The sequence below is a fragment of the Photinus pyralis genome, unplaced genomic scaffold, assembly GCF_008802855.1.
Source record: "Photinus pyralis isolate 1611_PpyrPB1 unplaced genomic scaffold, Ppyr1.3 Ppyr1.4_LG8, whole genome shotgun sequence".
Classification (NCBI taxonomy): Eukaryota; Metazoa; Arthropoda; class Insecta; order Coleoptera; family Lampyridae; genus Photinus; species Photinus pyralis.
The window spans coordinates 17,751,049-17,771,796 of NW_022170819.1; the positions used below are offsets into that span (position 1 = coordinate 17,751,049).

A 20,748-nucleotide genomic window follows, 5' to 3' on the forward strand; every position below is an offset into this window, starting at 1 on the left:
TTTCCAACGGTATAATCTGGGTTGCTGATTGGCTTTCAAGTGCAGTAGGTAAAACTTAAAGGTTTACAAAAATTCTTAAAATTACTTACATCAAAGAGTAATTATGGTTACTCTTTGCTTACATTAAGCTAAAACAAGGAGAACAAATAATTTATAATATTAGGACAGCTGGATTAGAACTCTTCACTATGGGACCATGACTAGACAACGTTATATCAATGATGGTCCGTTTAAAATGGCACAGTTTTGTTCTTTTGTCACTTATATTTAGTCAGGTTATAGCACAACTTAAACAAAAATAGTTATTTGTACAACTAGTGAAGAAAGTATACAGTTTTGGGTTCGGAAAAGAACGTTTTTCTACAAAATGGTGTTTCGACTTGGTTTTTTCTCCGAAATTTTCTTATGGTATGTGTGGTTTTGTTTGTGTCAGGGAAATTTTGTAGTTTCGGCTATAGGGAGCTATAATTTGTTTAGAGGGGCACCATTTAAAATTAAAAAAATATGACATTAGGCGAAGGCCAATCAACAATTTTATTTTATCGATAAAAGACCTAAGACAAATTATTATGTGACAGAGCTTTTTTCGGTATCTTTCATTGTAAAGGAATTATGTTCCGAGGAGTCATCGATGCTACACCAACTGTGAATAACAATGTAGTGTTTTTGAGAAATTTGAGTTCTATTTTTGAATTTTTAAATTCCGGAGACTGGGTAGCCGCTGGTTTTGTATTTCTACAGGATTCACTTTAAAGAATGAGCTGGCGTGTACTAGATCCTGTTTCATAGTGCAGCAAATTTTCAATTTCTCGATACGCCTGCGAAATCAATTCGTTTTCCACTAAATATTTGAGCTTGCCAAATTGTTGCTAATTGCTGTCCACTTTGTTAATCTGAAAGTCGACTTTGCTTTTTTGTAAAATTTGGGATTGGCCCCTTTTAAATTTAGGGTCCTTTTTTGTTAAAAAAAATGAACTTATCCTCTCAAATTAAAGGAAAACCTTGCTGTGAAAGGAGTAAGCGCCAATGTTCGTCTACCAAGATTGGGAGGCAATTTCAATAAACAAAATTCACGCCAATAATTGCAATTAATCTATAATAGATAGGTTTATCTAGGTAATGCCCCAAGTTTAACGTAAAACAAATACATTAATACGTAGTTAAGTTAATGATATAAGGAAAACGATGCTAATTACCATATTAAAATATTTTTTTTTCAATCCAGTCGTTCTCGATAAATCTGAGCGTGCGATAATTAACCACCTTCTACTTCTTGGTTTGTGTGTGTGTACACTATTTTCAATTTATACCAGTATCTTTAGACCTTAGCGTTTGTATCGACTCAAAATTAGTGCTGTTCGGTTCGTTCAAAACTCAAAATCGTCATTCGAGTGCTGGTTGAACACGTAGAATGACCCATACGGTGAAGAACAACGCGATTCCCTTGATTGGGAAATTGAAAATGTTATTCGCCACATGTAAGTACAAATTTTTCTTGTCAATTTAACGTGAAACGCGTCCATTTGTTTGTAATGGGTGAGAGGTAAAAATGTCATTAGCTGGCGCGATAAACACATTGTGGAATTTTTATCAGACTTTCCCTGGGAGGTACCGGCAATTTTTTTCAAAACGTCCGTGTCGTCGACTTTTAATAACTAGAAAGCAAAAAAGAAAAACTTGCACGGAATGCAAAAATTTTAAGTGAATCTTGCTTGCTATCCTTGATTTTCAAAACCTGCTTGTGTAGAGGATGTCTTTTCTGGTTTCTCTGTTACGTTCTCGTTTATTTTGATTACGGGTGAACTTCGAGCAAAACTTCAATTGTAACGGTATTTTCGTTTTGCATTGAAATTAATCTGATTAAACGGATCCATGAAACTATTTGTTCGTTCAAAGTTTAATGATTGCAATTTCCTGATGAAATGTTTTTGTACAAAGTAATAGCATCTTCATATCTGCGCGAAAATTGTTGTTTTTAGAAAAAATGACTCTTTTTTGTGCTTTTAAACCAGAATCGTGGGAGAAATTTCTGTTTACTGCAGTTCATAGAAAGTGTAAAATCGCAAATTAATGACGTAGTATTTTGACATGATAGTAGTGATTACTCGTGATTAAGTGACTGCAGTTAATGATCATTTTGTTTGAAATAAAAGCAATACATTTATGAAATCTAGGCAGATCGATTAGATACTGAGCGACATTAATTTGTAGTGTACCGGATCGGTTTCGGATCTAACAAACCAAATACACGTGCCATCGTGCATCTTAAAATTTTGAATCATAAAATGTGAATCCAAGTTTGAGCGTTTAATTTTGGAATATGGAGCTTTGATCCTCAATCTTTGCCTTTTCAATCTATAAACAGTAAATCTAAAACTTCCACCCAGATCGCAAATTTTCAATCGGCCCTAAAACCTTGAATTATTTTGTCTTTTACATCATACCAAAAAACTGGATCAGACATTTAATTTTTCTTCCGAATTACTGTAACTTCCTTGGATCGTTAATCTGTAATATTGGTTGTACTAAGTACACGCATTCTCCTACATTGTTTATCATTTCCGATTCGGATTATCGCTACATGATAGCATAGTGTATTCTATTCCTTACACTAAGATGATAGGTACGAAACCAAGAAATAAATGTTTGATTAGATTCTCTTTACGCGTACAGAATGAAACAGGATGTTCTTAAAACTTGTTAGTCTGGTAAATTAAATCCAATCTAAAAAGATCAGTTTGTTTGTGTTTTATAGAATCCACAAGTGTGTAATAATTACGATTTCACTATGTAAAAGGTGCAGTTCAATGGCGCCAGCAACTTATTTTTAAACCGATTTGAGAAATAGTAAAAAATAATGTTCGACTGATTTATATAACATGGCAAATTCTTCGTATTCCGGTTACATATGACTTTCTATTTATAGTCATATGTATTTATACATCCATTTTGCAAAAAATGCGAAATTCCTTTAGCATTTCCTTATTTGAAATTGTTATAAATAATCTTTCTCGTGCATGATTTGATTTGAAAGTACTGTATTTCAAATTGTAATAAAAACCATGGTTGAACAAAAAATCATTTCACGGATTCCTTGAAACAATCTTCTTTTTGATTAGGTACATTGTTAACGAGCTCCTAGCGAGTTCACGATTTTGGACTTTCTGTCCGTCCGTCAGGGCCGTAGCCAGATTTGTTTCTAAGAGCGGGCAAATCAATCTACACAGAGCGGCCGGGTTAAATATTAATAATTTTCTGTGTGCCACGCATACACCACCCGCTGAAGAAATTCGTTTGTAGCGTAACCCACGAAACTGGAGAGTTTATGTCTTCACATTTACGTCGTTCCGTACTATAGCTCAGTCTCTCGTATCGACTTCAGGTCCCTTTCTTATATGAAAGGTTATGGATTTCAGGTGTGAAACTATCACAAATTAACTTTTGCTTTCGTTGCATTGTCCAAATCGTTATTTGTGCACAAATTTTTCTGGGAAAACGATTGAATTCGATGAACCAGAAATGATACATTTTTGGCGACCAAAATATTTTTACTCAAAGGATGTCAAAATCATTATTTATGGATCAATCTTCTTGAGAAACTAGATTGCTGAATTCCCAAGTGGTGGCAACATAATTCAAAAAATCCCATACAACTGAACGACCCTCGAGAAATTCACGCGTACATAATTTTTACAACACACTTTAAGGGGTTGATTCTGTCCCACCAGATCAGCATACCTTGTAAAACAAATTTTTTGATTCGACATTAGCTTTGAGGTACAAAATTTCATTCAAAGATGTTTGGGATTGCGCAAATACAAAAGTTGGGTTAGGCATGCGCAATTTAGTTTTTATTCTTTGAATTTCCAGTTCATTTTACATGAAAAAGCGTCAAAACTAGCTAAAGAGGCTTTGAGTCATTTATGATTTATGATGATTTATTTCTTGTAAAGAGTAACTAATACTTTTAGTATTCTTTGCGTTAATGCTGTTCAGAATTATATGTATAATTAATTACAAGTTTCCATCTCGAAAATACCAGTATCAATTTACCATCGTTTTAAGCTTCTTTTAATTTTTCTGGTACAAGAAGAACTTTATTAATAATCTAAGGGGATTTACATTTAAATGAGAGTTGGAAGAACCTGTCCAGTAATTGAAACGGTAAATGCAAATAAATACATTTACTTCCTCTAGAATCTCGATCGACGTGTTAAGCAATATCTTAACAAAGACTAAAACTGTCATATTCGCTCAGGTGTATATTGAATATAATAATAATAATATCAAGGTTTAATAGTAATTGAAGATAATTGAGACAATTGAGGTAACGCTTAGGTGCTCGATTTTCCATCATCTGTCTGTCTGTCTGTTCCATCGAGATCTCTCGAGTATAACGTCGCTATATATATCTTATTTCCTTTATTTTTAAATCATATTGCAATTATAATAAAAAATACTATAGAAAACACGCGTATTAGTTGATTACACACTTGTTTCTTCATATTATTTAATTTTTGTATTACTTCATAAGGTCTTTTATCTTATGCACCCGACAGAATGATCCGCTCACAAATTAGGAGGTTTCTGATATGCGCCGTTGATTAGTAATCTGGTCCAAATTAGAACTTGCACCAAGATTTAACAAAAACTACGGTAAACGTAAAGTTAAGTTTTCGGTGGAAATTCAAAGCTCAAGCTCTTAATTTGATCTCGTGGTTCTAGCATTGAACTAGATTAGAATTTGGAAGCCTGAACTAAAATTGTTTATTATTACATTCTACTAAATTTGCAATCTGTGGAATGCAAATTAACATTTCCACTTTCCACTGAGTTGGGGAAGTACATAGTGTGCAAAATTGCGTTGTGAAGTTCCTTCAGTATTTTTCCTGTGAGTAGATTTTCTCGCGGTGCTTTTTCAGGGCGTAGGTACAGTTGCGCTAATAGTTTGTACTTTGGCGATACTTTAGTGCTTTAAGTGCTTGCATTAGCTGAATTTCTTATTTCTTGAAAAACAAAACACACAATTTGTCTAGAAAATGCTTATTTGGCCGATGCGACGGCTAGGTCTTTATTATGATTATAATTGGAGCTTTCTCCCAATTGTGATTTAACACGATTTATGGAAACTATTCGAAGTATAGTGATAATAGATTTATTTTGTCGCCTCGGGGGCAATGAAGCAATGCAAAGTTTCCGAGTTTCCCTCGAAATGCAAGAACAGCGAGGAGTCCATCAGATTCCAAAAACTTTATGTAAATTATGGCATTTCATTCTTACATCCTTTCCCTACAATAGGAAAGTAGGTATTCTCTGCGTCTTGCCGCTATTGAGGCGTATTTCTCCAATCCTTTTTTGATCATAGAATGTATGTGTATACGTTTAATTTAGAGAACGTTTTGTAAATGTTATGTTGCGAGTAACTAAATGGAAAATATGACTTGTTTTGCAACCCTGATTTTCTTGGTCTGCGCACTGGTATCTTTATGGAATAATTCTTTTATGTTATGTCGATTCTCAATACAATTTGGGTTTTTCAAGATTTTTACAAGATTTTCTATCCTGTGGGCTAAATTATATATGAAGTACTATTATGTACATAATAATAATAATAATTCTGAATTAAAATTTAGATTCCTGAATTATATACATAATTTTAATTCGGAACTCAGTAATGCAGAGTTTGACAACATTGTAAATTGCCGAAACGGTAACGGAGGCACGGTCACCAGTTGTACTATTTTTTTTATTATGATTGCCGTCAATTTTAATTTTTAGGAAATTAATCAGCAGGGTGCGCCACTGATACTACGTTTTGTCGAAAGACTTACATAACCGTTTTATTCGTCCGATTAATCGTTGTGTCTGGACCGGCCTTAATTTCCAAATGCATTTCCCCTTTAGTTTGAAGGTTTGTTTATTTAAAAAAAAGCTAAGCAAACTTACTGGTAATATACTCGCTCAAACTCTTCCTTCTCTTTCTGTGTCTCCTTTAGCGTGTCTCTCATTCAATGTTGCCGCGTCTACTTTTGTAGTCAAATTTGAATTAAAATTATGTAGCTACATAATAATAATTTAGTAAGAAATCTTAAGTACATAATAATAAACAGGAATTTAAAAATATGTGCATAATAATAATTCAATTAAAATAATGGTTGTTAGCGAATTATAATTCATTCGGTTATAGTTAAGTGTAAGCATAATTATAAATGAAGGAATTAATATTAGGTTTAATTAAAATAAAAGTAATTGAGTAAGTTAGCAGAATAAATTAAAATTGCGTTGTGGCCTAATAATAATTCAGCACAAGTATACAAATTAATTTTTTTTTATTTTACACATTTGTAAGATATACAATTCACTTTAGTGTTAAAAACGATGATTTTGAAATATTTTTGGATAATAAAATACCCTGTAAAATACACTTGTTTTTATGTATAGGCATAATTATAATTCAGGACTTTCCCTATAAGTACTAAGACGTATGTTCTAAATTTCTTTTGTGTCTAAACATAAATTTAATTCGTCGTTAATTTGATGTATAAACATAATAACAACGTTTCCAATATATTCCTGTTTTTACTGTAACGTTAAGCTTTTATTTTGTTTGAATATTATAAGATTTAATTTTAAATAGTAAAATGGCGTGCCATACGAGTGAGCGATTTGGGACAAAGCATAACAAACTCGTTTAATTCAACAACTCGACGCTAAAAAAATAGAAGCAATTATATACAAGGTGTATTATATATTTTTTGTATCTTTACGCCCTGTGTAACGACTGTTGATAAAACAAGTTAAACGAATGTTCTCGCGAAATAAATGATAAAGATTGCTGTAATCGCGTATATGAAAACTAGGTTTTTATTCAGAAGAGTGACGTTTGCAACACGAGCGAGCTTGCGAGCGAGTGGAGCAAGTGATCCAGAGTTATTTGTTTGTTACATATTATGGCGTGATACGGTTGTCATTTCCAATGTCTCCGATGAATTGCGAAATCTGTGAATTTTTGCTCATAGAATATGCGCTGTGTGTACGTTTTTGTTAAAAATAATTTAATTGGGAAAACGCATTATGTTACGACTAACTAAACGGGAAATGCAGCTTGGTGTGTTATATAACTATTCTCGTATGATCTTTGTTAAAGGACGACAGTAGGTAATTGAATTTTGAATACTAAACTGAAGGACCAAGAAGAATTTAATTATGAAGGGTTACAAAGCGTAAATTTTAAAAGTCGTATCTAATCAGAATGGGAATAAATTATAGCATCCTAATTGGTGTTGTTTTTTTTTGGTGATAACTCTTAATCTTAGAAACCCAATTTTACGTAAAGCAATCCTTTCATCAGGCTTAAAGGTCAACGTGAAACGTGCTTCTTCCAAGATGTGCACATTTGTTCAATGTAATGTAATTGCGTACCTACCTAGGTACATTTTTCAATTTGCATTTCAAAACCTTCTGGGTTTTTTGAAGTAACACGCAAAGTCATTTTGTTAGAACAGGAGTAGCTCACTGTTTTCCATACTTGTATTTCCATGGAAATTCAGTGTATATAGATCATGCGTCTCGAACCAACCCGACAAGAGCCTATTCCCGCCCACCTCGAGCCTATGTTAATAGCTTTGTGTGCGTAGATTTGAAATGTTTATTTTACACAAAACATAGGCTCGAATATAAAAGCAACTTTCTGTCCACTCAAAAGATAATTGAAATACCGCGCTTATCGATCACTCTTGCGACGATTCAATGCGCGTTGTCACTGTTACGCTTGTGGTGTGTTGAAATGGAGGTGCACGATGTGAGTAAACAAAGTGAAAAATCCCATAAGAGCCATGATACGATATTTATCGGAAAAGTGAGGCAGATTATCGCAACTGGTGCGTATACTAGATCGGGTGCGGGATGGGATAATCCAAAATTGCAAATTTTTCTGTTTGGTAGGCACCCCTTTTTTTAAATTTTGCCAAAGTATAGGTAGAGAAAGTTGCAAAATCACTTTAGGAATGCGAAATATTCTTCATCAATAATCAATTACACTATTACAATTTCCAAGGCAATGTTTTTGCTAACTAGAGTAATTTGGTCGGTAATTATGATTAGATACTATGGCCATACTTTTCCTGTAGTTAATTGAATTTCTTCTGAAAAGCGTATTTAATAACTTCCCCGAATATTAATTATGAACCTAATTATTTTTTAAAAACAGTTTAGCCTACCATATCAAATTGAAACATTCTTTACGATGTCGAGGCAATGACCTTGCGCCAAGTCGCGTTTTATCACTTCTTATCTAACTCAAAACACAAGAAGCAAAATTTTGGATTATCCCAAAGGGCGATCTTCAACAATAACTTATAAGTTCCTTGCAGTTTGCCTCGGCCCAATATGTTTCGGGGTGGCATTTACGTGGACCTCACCAGTTTTACCCCAGTTGCTGGAAGGCAACGCGACAAACTTTAGCGGAACAGGTTTATCAGTCAGCGACGGGTCATGGGTCGGGTCGATGGTCGCAATCGGCGAGCTAGTGGCATCCGTCCCCCTAGGATACTTAGTGGGACGTTACGGCGCAAAAATCTGTACGCTACTCCTGCTTGTGCCGATGTTAATTTTTACATTTATCGCGATTTTCCTAAACGACGTATACTCACTATGCATCGCGAGGTTCTTTTCGGGAATGGCGACCGGAGGCATTTGCGTCGTTGGACCCGTGTACATATCGGAGATAAGCCAAATATCATTCAGGGGAGTTTTGGGATCTCTCTTCGAGATGTTAATCTACGTCGGCATGGTCTTTGTGTCGGTCATAGGAGCGTACCTCGACTACATCAAGTTAACAATTATCGTGGGCGTCCTCAATTTGCTCATCGGATTAGTATTTTTTTACCTACCGGACAGTCCAACGCATCTGATCAAGATGAATAAAAGGGAGAAGGCGGCGAAGGCGTTGAGATTTTACAGACACTCGAATTACGAGGTGGACAACGATTTGGACGAGCTCTACGAGCGAATACACAAAGCGGAACGAAGCGAGCGATTCACAATCGAGACGCTCAAATCGAGAGTCGTAATACGTGGGCTGATTGCAACAGTTGGATTGACCATCTTTCAGCAGCTTAGCGGAATTGATGGCATCGCCTTTTACTTGGTGCAAATTTTTCAGGCTGCTCAGACTAATATTGACGATTATACGTCAGCGATAATAGTTGCGGTTGCTCAGTTCGTCTCGGCTCTAATTGTATTGTTCATCATCGAAAAGGCGAACAGAAAAACCTTTTTGCACGTTTCGGCCATTGGAATGGCGGTGTGCTTGGCGGCCGTCGGCGCGTTTTACCAACTGAAGAAGAATGACATCTACTTTCCCGGTCTGAACGCCATCCCCATCGTCGGTTTGGTAATGCACGCGTTCGCGTACTCGGTCGGCTTGGGACCGATACCGTGGATTGTCAATGGAGAATGTTTTGCGGCTGATGTTAGTGGTGTCGCCAATGGAATTATTATGACGGTTAACGTGTTTGTTTTATTTCTTATAACGAAGATATCGCCCATTGTTATGGACAGTCACGGGACCGAATACGTGTTTTACTTTTACGCTATATGTATGGTTTTGTGTGTTGTTTTTGTACATTTCTGTGTGATTGAAACTAAAGGGAAGTCGTTACATGCAATTCAACTTGAATTAAGCTCTTGAACCGGATCAGTATTAAAAATGTAACTTTAATAACTATTATAATAAATTTATAAGGAATATTGTTTTCACTGCCGACAGATGGCGTGTCTCAAAACTAATGCCATTGGGTATATCTAGTCAAATGAATATAGTGAACTGAACGTATGGTCTTCTGACCGAATGTAGATGCGCTGTTTCCAGAATATTTCTGCGACTCGGTTACATTAAAAATTTTGATTATTTGTACTAAATTCGAGGTAATGCCAAACATATTTACCTTGGATGTTAAAAATGTTTATAAATACATAATTAAAATTTCTTTAAAATTAAATTAGCGTTATTTAAAAAAATATATGGCTTTTCCAGAGCTTTGGGACGTCGACGAATTCAGTTTTTTCTTGTTATTGTGATTCCTCAGTAGTTTTTATGATTTCCAACCAATACTAATGTGAGTGCTATAAACGAGTTTATCGGTTCCATACAAATACAAGTGAATGAGGGCTACTCGACCTTAATGAATCTGTAGTAATATTTCGGTATTTCGATAACTTCGTTTAAAAAAGCAATTAGAAATGATAAGCTAACTATATGGCTTACTTTTAATTGTATTCCGATAATAGTAACGCGTACGTTTTTACACGCAATTATGAATAATAAAGGCAAAAGGCCATGTTAATGGGTATAAACGAATTGGGTTTTTGCAATGAACATGGTCTTAGTGAGATAATAGTTTATCAGTCAAAAGCGCGAAATAACTTCGCGCTAGCGTTATATACAATATTTTTTCTACAACTGAACCGATTGTTAATTAAATTTGCTGTTTAAGTTCAACTTTGTCACGTGTGCGAAATACTTTTTTTCACTGTTGACGATTTCGCGCACGTTGTCAAGAGCAACCTTACTTATTAATTAACCGTTTAAAAATCTAGTACTTCGCGTTTCGAAATCCGTCAGAAAATGACAGGTTTTTTTGACAGTTGTAGAAAATAGTATATTACAGTACAAGTGGAGAAACTAAAAGTTTCACTCACGCGTGTGTCGAGATTACACACGAGGCGTAGCCGAGTGTGGAACGACACACAAGTGAGTGATTTAGTTTTCCACGAGTGCTGTATAGCGTTTTGTTCAATCCTGTTACTAATAAAAATTTAAAAAGAAACAGTGTAATAGTTATTTTTTTAATATTTAAGCATCTGAAAAAACATAGTAGGTAGTTTTCGTTGTTATGGTTCCCATGAGATCTGGGTAAAACAATTGACACAATGTGTCAACAAATTATAATTGTAGCAAAAGTGTGCGCGTTTAGATTTCCAAGAAAATGGAAGATGAAAATAGTGTATTTGTGCCAGATAACATTTTGGAAGAAGCGAATGCAGCGACATTTAATTTATTACCGAAAAAATCCAAAGACAGATACATCAAGGAGTTGGAAAAATTTCGGTCGTGGATGGAGAACAGAAACGTAAATGTAATTGAAGAAGTAGTGGTTGCTTATTTCAATGGATTGATACAAAAATACGCTGCCCCTTCTTTATGGTCTATATTTTCGATGCTTAAATGCACCCTATTTGTTTTTGAGAAAGTGGACATAAGCAAGTAAGTTTCAGTTCATTATTAATTTACTGGTTGTAATATATGAAATGTTTTAGGTTTAAAACCTTGTTCGCGATTCTAAAAAGTAATTCTAAGGGTTATCAACCTAAAAAAGCGAAGACATTTGATCAAAGAGAAGTGGAAGTGGAAAAGTTAAAGTCCCTGGTATCAATCAACCAATTTTTAACAATTGTGATGTTAATTTTCATATTTATAAGTAATTTTGTTGCTTTGTATCTATTAGTGATGAATTATGAATAAATAAATGTTCAGCGTATGTGTATTTATGAGTGGGTGAAAATTTTTCACTCACTCTTTTCGCTCACCCGTTGCTATGGAAATAGTTTGAATGGGTAAAACAAACACTTTCACATTTGGTATCTAAGTAAGAAACACTTGTATTCAATGACAGGATTGAACAATAGTTATTTTATTGCTTATTGAGAGGTGAATTCTCAAGAAAGTGTGGGAATGGGATACTTTCTTTGTTTCACTGGTACAGCATTGTTACGTAGTATCAGTAAAAGTTGTAAATTAACCCAAAACAAATGTTTAACTTTGTAAATTTACTGTGCAATTAGAGATAACGCGGTTGCCTTTCACGCTTCTTCAGCTTGATAAGCAATATAATTCTTTTATGGCGAGCACACAAACTACAAGGTCCTTCTTCCTTTGGCAACTGGTTACAGTCAATCGATTGGTCTTAAGGATTAAGTGCAGATTTTTATTGTTTCTGTGAGCTTTGCAGATGAGTATAGCCCCTATAGTTAAGTGGCCAAATCGAAAAACGACTCTGTTTCTTAGTTCTAACGGCATTTTATGAGCCATTTTGGCCACATGGTTTTTTAGATGTAAAAAAATGTGCTGAATCAGATTCTGGATGTTGCCAGGCCGAATTTTGCACTAGTTCGCAAATACAGCACGATGGCGCCACTATCTATTGTATTGTGTACTATTTAGTAAGTATTAAATTGTTTTCCATAATTTATTACTTATATATACGTAAGAGTTGGTTAATTTATTTGTTTATTTATTTAATTTATTTATTTAATCAATTTGAGTTGCAAACAGGACAAACCTAAGATAGCAACTACATCGTATTGAAAAAAATATAAATCAATGGTAAATGTGACATTCCACAAGTATAATCAAAATAAAAGCTTAAACAAGGTTAACAGAGTAAATTAAAATATAAATAAAATATTAAAATAAAAATAATTTTAAACACATAAGTGATAAATTAGTATGCAGGACACAAGTGATGTGCTACTTAAATTCAACAAAGAGTAGAGGCAAACAAAATGTAATTACGTACAGTATGAAATAAAATTAAAATTAAGATACAGTAAAATAAATGATGTATGGCAAGATAGTAAATGCGATGCGACGTGTAGAAAAGGAAAAAGGATAAATAACAAAGTTAATAAACCGAATTAAGAGATCTCAAGTAATATTTTAAATAATTTCTTTTTAAATAAATTAAAGCTAAACGAAAAAATGTCCAAGTTTCGAAAAGCGTTGTTATTAAACAACAAAAAAATTCTATTCATTGGGGCATTATAATAGAAATTGGTTCTAGCTTGAGATGATAGGAGAGGCTGTTGATGACGAGGGACATAGGAAGGAGTAATCATTAGAATTTTGGAAAGTAAGTAGTTGTCAAGAAGGTGATTGATAATTTTATATAAGCACATAACATCAATCTTAGTTCTATGCAAAGATAATGGACAGATTTTCAAGTTGACACAGGCAGTTTTATAATCCACATATTCAACATTAAACTTTTTTGAAATAAACTTGAGAAACTAATTAACTTCATAGCTAGTTCGAAAAATGTAGGAACATATATCCTGTGGTGATATTTAGGGTGTCCCAAAAAAGCTGTGAATTAATTAAATTAGTGTTTTACATTTTTCTCGGCAAATTTTGTTTGTTATTAAATTTTGTGCTTTTTAATAACCGTTGGTAAGTATTTAGGTTTTTTCCAACTATATACAGTGTGTAAAGCGATGGGGTATACAAGAGGGAATTTTTTTCAATATCGATTTATGAAAAAAATTTATTCTTCATGATGTTTTTTGCTTGCTTTGAAAGTACCAATAAAGTTTCGATAATCTAAAATTTATTTATAGAAATTTGGAAAAATAATAAAATTAATTTTTTTATTGAAAGTTATTCTACATTATGATCAAAATAGCGTATTGCTATCAAACCACAAACAATCGAAACGTAATTGGTACTTTCAAAGCAAGCAAGAAATATTATGAATAATAAATTTTTGTCATAAATCAATATTTAAAAAAAATTCCCTCTTGTATACCCCATCGCTTTACACACTGTATATATATAAATAAAAATTGTGTATTTTTTCCAATGAATTCAAATCTGCAATTAAAAAAACAAAACCACATCGCATTTTTCAGATGATAACAAAAATGTGACTTTGATATGGAACACCCTGTGTATTATTACATAATATGACAGGTTATTATATATTCTTTATAAAACACTATAGCAAAAATATTTTAAATAACCAACATTTTCAAATTATTGACGATCTCCTAGGACGTAGAGAGTTTATAATTTTGCGGTGCCTGTCCATCTGTCTCGAGATCTGTTCATTAGCACGATACCTCGAAAACGAATAGATAAAATAAATAAAATGGGCTGAATTACATAGAAGCACAGGAGACGTTTTTAGCAGTTTGTCATGTTATAATGTTGCTTGTTGCAAAGTTCTTACTAGTTACCTAAACAATCGCAATTTAAGCTCTGAAACTTCTGGTTTAAATTAAGTCTTTTGGTTTGCAGTTGCAACAGAACCTTTCTTTTCAGCCCCACGGTTGCACGTTATTATGCAACGGGGTTGCATAAAAAGGGGCTTGAATCTCCCTTCCTTGAAATGAAATTATCGAATTTATTAGGTAACTTTGCTTGAATTTTTTAGCAAGAATTTTAAAATGACCTTCGGCTAGACCTATTTATATGCAATGATTGGTCACATTCCGAATGAAAGAATTGCTCCTTTCCCTTTTTTTACTTGAAACTTAAATTTTTGAGTTTCATTTTTTATTTCCTGCTTTAGGGGTCAATAAATCAAATAATGAGGATAATAAATTGCATAATCAGGTAGTGGCAATAGTTTATGACTCTAACAAGGTAATTACCCGATCAGTAGCAGCCACCAAGGCTACTATGATCGGTAGCAGTAGCAGAAATGGACTACAGTAGTTAGGAAAAAAAGGGGCGAAGATAATAAGAAGTTATTTGGCATTCAAGGAAGCAAAATTACCGATAATTTTTTGGAAAGCATGTTGTCTAAAAACTGCATGAGTTTATTTTCATATTTTTATTCTTTTTTATTTTTATTTTATTAATATTTTTAACAAAGTATGAAAATGACCGAAAGCAGTTTTTTTTACTGACAACATGCTTGAATAAATATAATATAATATAAATATTTGATAGAAATGCACTGTGAGATATGTGCACTCAAATGTCGGAATATTATTGTAGTAGTAGTTTATCGTTCTCCAGATGGGGATTTTAATGTTTTTTTGGACAATATCAATATTTTGTTGTATAAACTGGCGTACAGCAACAATGTTATTATTACAGGGGATTTTAACGTTAACTTTAACGCATTGGAGAAAAATACAACCAATTTATCTGATTTATTTACAATATACGGTTATTTAAGGACAAATTTTGTGGCTACAAGGTTGCAAAATTGTTTGGATAATACATTTATTAATTTTAGCCTGGATACTTACAACTCCAGAATTTGTGACACTTTGCTATCAGATCATTTTGGTCCGTTAATTGCCAGATAACAAAGAATTTATATATCTACCGATCTTGTTAAAAATATTTTTAGACCCACCACAAGAAGGGGATGTAGTTTGTTCTTTAACTCGTTAACTCTGGTTAATTGGAATTTCCTGAATGATAATTAATTGAATTTTACCGATAAATTTGAAACATTTTTTAGTTACTTTATGGAAGCTTTCTTGGTGGCGTTTCCTGAAAGAGAAGTTAATGTGAGGAGATGTGACAATAATATAAATTGGTTCAATGATGATTTGAAAGAAAAACGTAATAGGGTGGTTTGTGTGGAGATTATTTATCGCAATTCGCAATAAGAAGTCACTTGAGTTGCAACGTTTAAGAAATCATCTTAAACGAGATTATAGGGATGCTAACGTTAGCCAAACGTTTTAGTTACGATAATTTAATCTTAAATTCCAAAAATACAATCAAAGCTGCATGGAGAATTATACATTCTTTCAGCAAAAATACTAAACCTCAGGAACAATGAACATACTTTTAGCGATTACCTTTTTCAGTCTACAAAAGTTGCTTTTCCAAATAATTTCCTATGCAAATCTTGATCCGATAGCTACTTGTAGTGCGAATATTAAACTAAATTTGGATGTATCTTTTACTTTCCACGCCGTTTCTCAAACAGCAATGCGAGATATTATTAATTTATTGAGAAATAGTAGCACTCCTGACGTGTATGGGGTGAGTACGAAGATAATTAAACATAATCGTAGCGTTCTAATTCATCCACTAACAAAATTAGTAAATTTGTCTTTTCAGTGTGGTATTTTTCCTGAACAGCTGAAAATTACAACTGTCATACCATTATATAAGAAAGGAGATAGAAAAGATCCTAGCAGTTACCGGCCACTGTCCGTACTCCCAACAGTGTCAAAAATTTTCAAAATTGCCATTTATCGACAAATGATAAAGTACTTTGAATACAATAATCTTTTCTTCAAGTTTCAGCTTGGGTATCGAAAAAATCAAAGCACTATGCCGATGCTGTCACAGCTTTTGTGAATTATATTTTAGAAAGCTTTAAAAAGGGAGAATTTGCTATGGCAACTTTTTTAGATTTTTCGAGGGCGTTCGACTGTGTATCACATGATATTTTACTTCAAAAATTAAAGACTGTCTATAATTTCGACCAGCTCAGCCACGACTTAATTGCATCGTACTTGCAAAACAGGAAACAGGCGGTGAAGATTAATGGAAGGCTATCGGATATGAAGATGATCAATTTGGGGGTTCCTCAGGGATCCATTTTGGGACCTCTTCTTTTTCTAATTTTTTTCAATGACTTCCCAGGCTATTTGTCAAATTTAACTAAGTGTCTTTTATGTGCGGATGACACCACATTACTCATAAGCCATTAATTGTTTTTATAGTACGCACACACAATTAAAGAATGTTTATAACTTGCGTCGTTTAAACGTCTAAAATTCCAAATTAGAATTTCAATTTCACCCTTAGCATATAGATGAATTTTATCATTTTTATCGCGATCATTGAAATGGTTATATATCTTCCACGAAAATGAACTATGTTTTTACTGTTGTAAGAAAATTAATTAAACCTTCCCCATAGATTCTTTAATAATATTATTATTTAAAATAATTAGACCTTCCCTATAGATCTTTAATAATATTATTATATTGACCCAATTTTAATATTATTAAAGAATTCTACGCTTAAAATCTCCGCAGCTCAGCACCGAATCGATCCCTAAAATCTCTCCGGAAGGATCCCTACTATCCTCTCTAATTAACCATTCCCATGAAATGGTTTGTTATCTTTCTGTACGACTAAAAAAATAAAAGCTAGGATAATAAAAAAATCCCACGTATGACACGTGACATTATCGATAGAGCAGATTTTCCTTTTCCTGTCTCTGGGGGGAAAAAGCACCTGCCTATTTATGCCAAGGAAAACAAACTTCTAGTTACTTGACAATCACGTTGAATTTAACGAACGTTATCAATATCTTATAAGAGCCTACCATTAAAATAAGTTTTTTGTGTAAATTTGTGTAAGTTTGAAGAAAAAATAGCATATTTTGTTTGGTGATGTGTTTTCGGCATTTTATCGAATTCTCGCTGCCTTTCCAGTCTTTCGTGATGTTAAATGTATGCAGGACGGCATCAGCACACGTCACTGAAATTTTTGCTCATTAATCGTATCATGTGGAGATCTTCGCCCAGCACTTCTGCGAGAAAAGAAGCCGTGATTATCCAAAATATTGCCAGCTTCACCACAGGAGCAAGTATGGGCAATACAGACAGTTAGATCCATACGAAGGCACATCGAAATTCTAAAAGATGAACCCTCCAAAAGAGATCCAAGGGAAGCTTATGCAAGGTGTGCCGCCAAGCACTTGATTTTTTTTCGTGTAGGGCTCGAAGACGTGCTTGATCTATTTCTGAAGGAGATGAACTGAACAAAAAATGGTGGTATGGACGTGACTGGCGAAGAGCAGCTGAAGAGTCTAAAGGGCCACCCTTTGTTAATGAAGTCCAATGTAATAAAGCTTCATCAAGGGCCAGGTGATTTGATTGTTCGATGTATAGCTGAAGATAACTCGTGCGTAAAACTCCAAGATCCGGGAGAAGAAGATATTTTGAGGGCTAAGGCTGAAGTGATTTGAAACGATGTTGAATTTATAATACTCACATTATATAACTACCCCAACTGATTCTTGAACTTGCTTCTGTACAACTTATGTGGGCTGCAAGAGATTTTGTATTTTGTGAATATACCTTACTCTCGCGGGAGTAGAATTTACTAATGAATTACTCTCCTGGTTTGGAAAACCATATTTTCTGAAAATGATAGCTGGTCATGTTCATTTAAAGGAAAGGGCTTCGCCTATTAAATTGGTTTTGGCTCACGTCCCATACACCACTCGCAACCTCTCCCTATCGATGGGAGCAAGGAGGAGGTTTACAGCTCCAACTAGAAGTTAAAGTCAGCTTAGAACTTTCTAGGAAAGGTTGTAAATGGTTCGGAAACTACTAAGGATGCTGATTAAAAAAAAATAAAATGAACCGTCCCAAGAGGGAGTGCTTGTGGTTTTGTATTTTCTCATGCAATTTTGCTTTGTTTGATGGATCTATATAAGAAGAGCGATTTTATTAAAAATCTAAATTTAAAAACTCGAACAGACAATCAATTTCTCATATGTAAAGGATAAATCCTTCAGTGTATTATAGTCCTTAAAACATAATAATCGTAAAATAATGAACTTTTATTTAAATATTCCGGCCACAACTGACCCAGCTAGAAACGAAGCGACCGAGCTTCCAGTTTGCCTTGTGGATTTCGACAAAAAGCGCATTGTTTTTCATTTTTGTGTTATTATTGTTTAAGTAGATAAAGATATCATCAAATTGCACTTTGCCTTAAGGATGGGCCATGCCTGAAAGTTATGGTAGGTGGCGATCTTTGCCCAAAATGTATTTACAATGCAAATGCACACGCAGGTCACGTGCTCACTTTACAAATAGCGAAGAAGGATTATATTAACACAAGTTATTGTTATTACCTACATACAACTTAAGACTGGAGCCAGTCTTGTGTGTGTGTCATCGTACGCCCGGTCTACTTCGGAATTCATCCGCAGTTTCTTGCTTTATTTTGAAATAATTCAAAAAATGGCACCTTGCAACGACTACTTGGAAAAAAATTTAGTTGGGAGATTAAAGCAACTTCTAGCCACACGTGAGTTAATTATTCGCGATTTTTTGAAATTTTACTTTAGTTTTTTGAAGTGTTTGTCACCAACATACACGTATTTGTGTACATTTACTGATAGACAAAGGTCTATAGTGCAGCGTAAAAGTAAACTTTCCTGCTTTCATCAAACTTAATCGTTCCTTTTTGTTTCAGTTTGTCTTGGACCGGTGACATTGGGTGTATCAATCAGCTGGACATCACCTGTACTACCACAACTCGAATCAAACGCCACCTCCTTCCATCTAACCAGCGAGGAGTCGTCATGGGTCGGATCGATGCTGGGACTCGGCGTACTAGCGGCCGCACTACCCATAGGATACCTATCGAGCCGTTTCGGTCTAAAGAAATGCGTCATCGGACTTATCCTACCACTGCTAATATTCACAGTTGTCGCCGTATTCTCGAAGGACGTGTACAGCCTCTGCATCGCGCGTTTCTTCTCCGGCATCGCAACGGGAGGAATCTGCGTGATCAGTCCGATGTACACGTCAGAAATTTCAGACGTATCGTTCAGAGGCACTTTGGGGTCGTTCTTCGAATTTTTACTTTACGTTGGGGTAGTACTGGTCGCGATCATCGGCGCTTACGTCGAGTACAAAACGCTAACCGTCATGCTGGGGATTGTCGGTTTGGCTTTGACGATGATTTTCATATTCCTCCCCGAAAGTCCGACGCATTTGATGAAAATCAATAAGAGAGAGGAGGCAGAGAGAGCGCTTCGATTTTATAGAAGCAAGAATTGTGATATTTCCGATGCAATGATGGAAATTGAGACCAGTATTAAGAGCAAGGAGAACCAGCTAAGCGTAAAAGAGGCGCTGACCAGCAGACGAGTTATACGCGGCTTAATTGCAGCCGTTGGACTTACAGTTTTCCAAAAGTTCTGCGGAGTCGACTGTATCTTATTTTATAGCGTGAGCATTTTTCAAGTAACACAGACTGGTATGAACGCGTACACTTCCACGATCGTCTTGGCCTTGGTGCAACTGGTCTCCGCCGTTTTGAATGTTTTCGTAATAGAAATGGCCAATCGCCGACTGTTCCTATTCATCTCCACAATTGGCATGGGAATATCACTTGGAGTATTGGGCATGTACTTCCAACTGAAGGAGCTTGGAATTAACTTTACCGGAATAGAAGCGATTCCGCTTGGAAGTCTGATTGCTTACGCCTTCACATTTTCCATGGGCATGGGACCGATACTGTGGATGATTAATGGAGAACTGTTCGCACCGGACGTGAAAGGGCTAGCGAATGGTATAACGATGACCTCAAATTGGATACTACTGAGCACCGTGACAAAGTCATTCCCAATAATGATGAACAATATGGGCCCTAATTATACTTTTTACTTATTTGCGGCGTCTATGTTTTTGTGCGCCATTTTTGTTAAGTTTTTCGTACCTGAGACGCGCGGTAAGACATTAGAACAAATTCAAAGTGACCTTAGCTCATAATAATTTAACTATTAACTTGTTTGTGTGTTTTTTATTCGCAAAAAACGTATCTATGTAAATAGGATTAAGTTTTTAGAAAAGATTTTTTTATCGACCACGTGTTTTCTGTTTTATCACCCGCCACCAGTTAAAAGAAGCGTCAAAACCCACATGTTAATTGAACATGAGTGCATTTTGGATTTCGCGAGCCGCAACCCTCTCCATAGTCCATAGTCATAGCCAAAAGTGTCTTAATTGACATTATGTTTGATCTTCTAGATGCTTACCTACTTGGTGGATAATTAATGGGGAGGGAGGTTTTTTACATTATCATTTATGGGTACTCTCATCTGAGATACTGTTTTTGAGATTAAAGCTTTGACATTACCAAGGGGCAATGGCTATATTTCTTCCAGATGTCTCAATCGTCCTTTGTGAGTACCTCCCTCCGACTCTATCCGCTCTTGTGATATGAGGATTTACATTAAGGGG

At 34.7% G+C, this 20,748-nt stretch overlaps 2 protein-coding genes across 3 annotated transcripts; both read left to right on the forward strand.

The window, feature by feature from the left end:
- The first annotated feature begins 1,281 nt into the window (after nucleotides 1-1,281).
- Nucleotides 1,282-20,372, forward strand: LOC116179382 (facilitated trehalose transporter Tret1-2 homolog). Of its 2 annotated transcripts, none has more exons than XM_031499171.1 (2): nucleotides 1,282-1,478; nucleotides 18,974-20,372. In XM_031499171.1, the coding sequence occupies exons 1-2, from the start codon at nucleotides 1,412-1,414 to the stop codon at nucleotides 20,275-20,277; spliced, it is 1,371 nt and encodes a 456-aa protein (XP_031355031.1). In that variant the 5' UTR covers nucleotides 1,282-1,411; the 3' UTR covers nucleotides 20,278-20,372. The 2 variants fall into 2 exon arrangements, with proteins under 2 accessions (XP_031355031.1, XP_031355032.1); XM_031499172.1 differs by lacking the exon at nucleotides 1,282-1,478 and adding an exon at nucleotides 18,662-18,805.
- Nucleotides 7,635-10,001, forward strand: LOC116179381 (facilitated trehalose transporter Tret1-like). Its single transcript, XM_031499170.1, has 2 exons — nucleotides 7,635-7,880; nucleotides 8,373-10,001. The coding sequence occupies exons 1-2, from the start codon at nucleotides 7,787-7,789 to the stop codon at nucleotides 9,689-9,691; spliced, it is 1,413 nt and encodes a 470-aa protein (XP_031355030.1). The 5' UTR covers nucleotides 7,635-7,786; the 3' UTR covers nucleotides 9,692-10,001.
- Nucleotides 20,373-20,748: the final 376 nt, after the last annotated feature.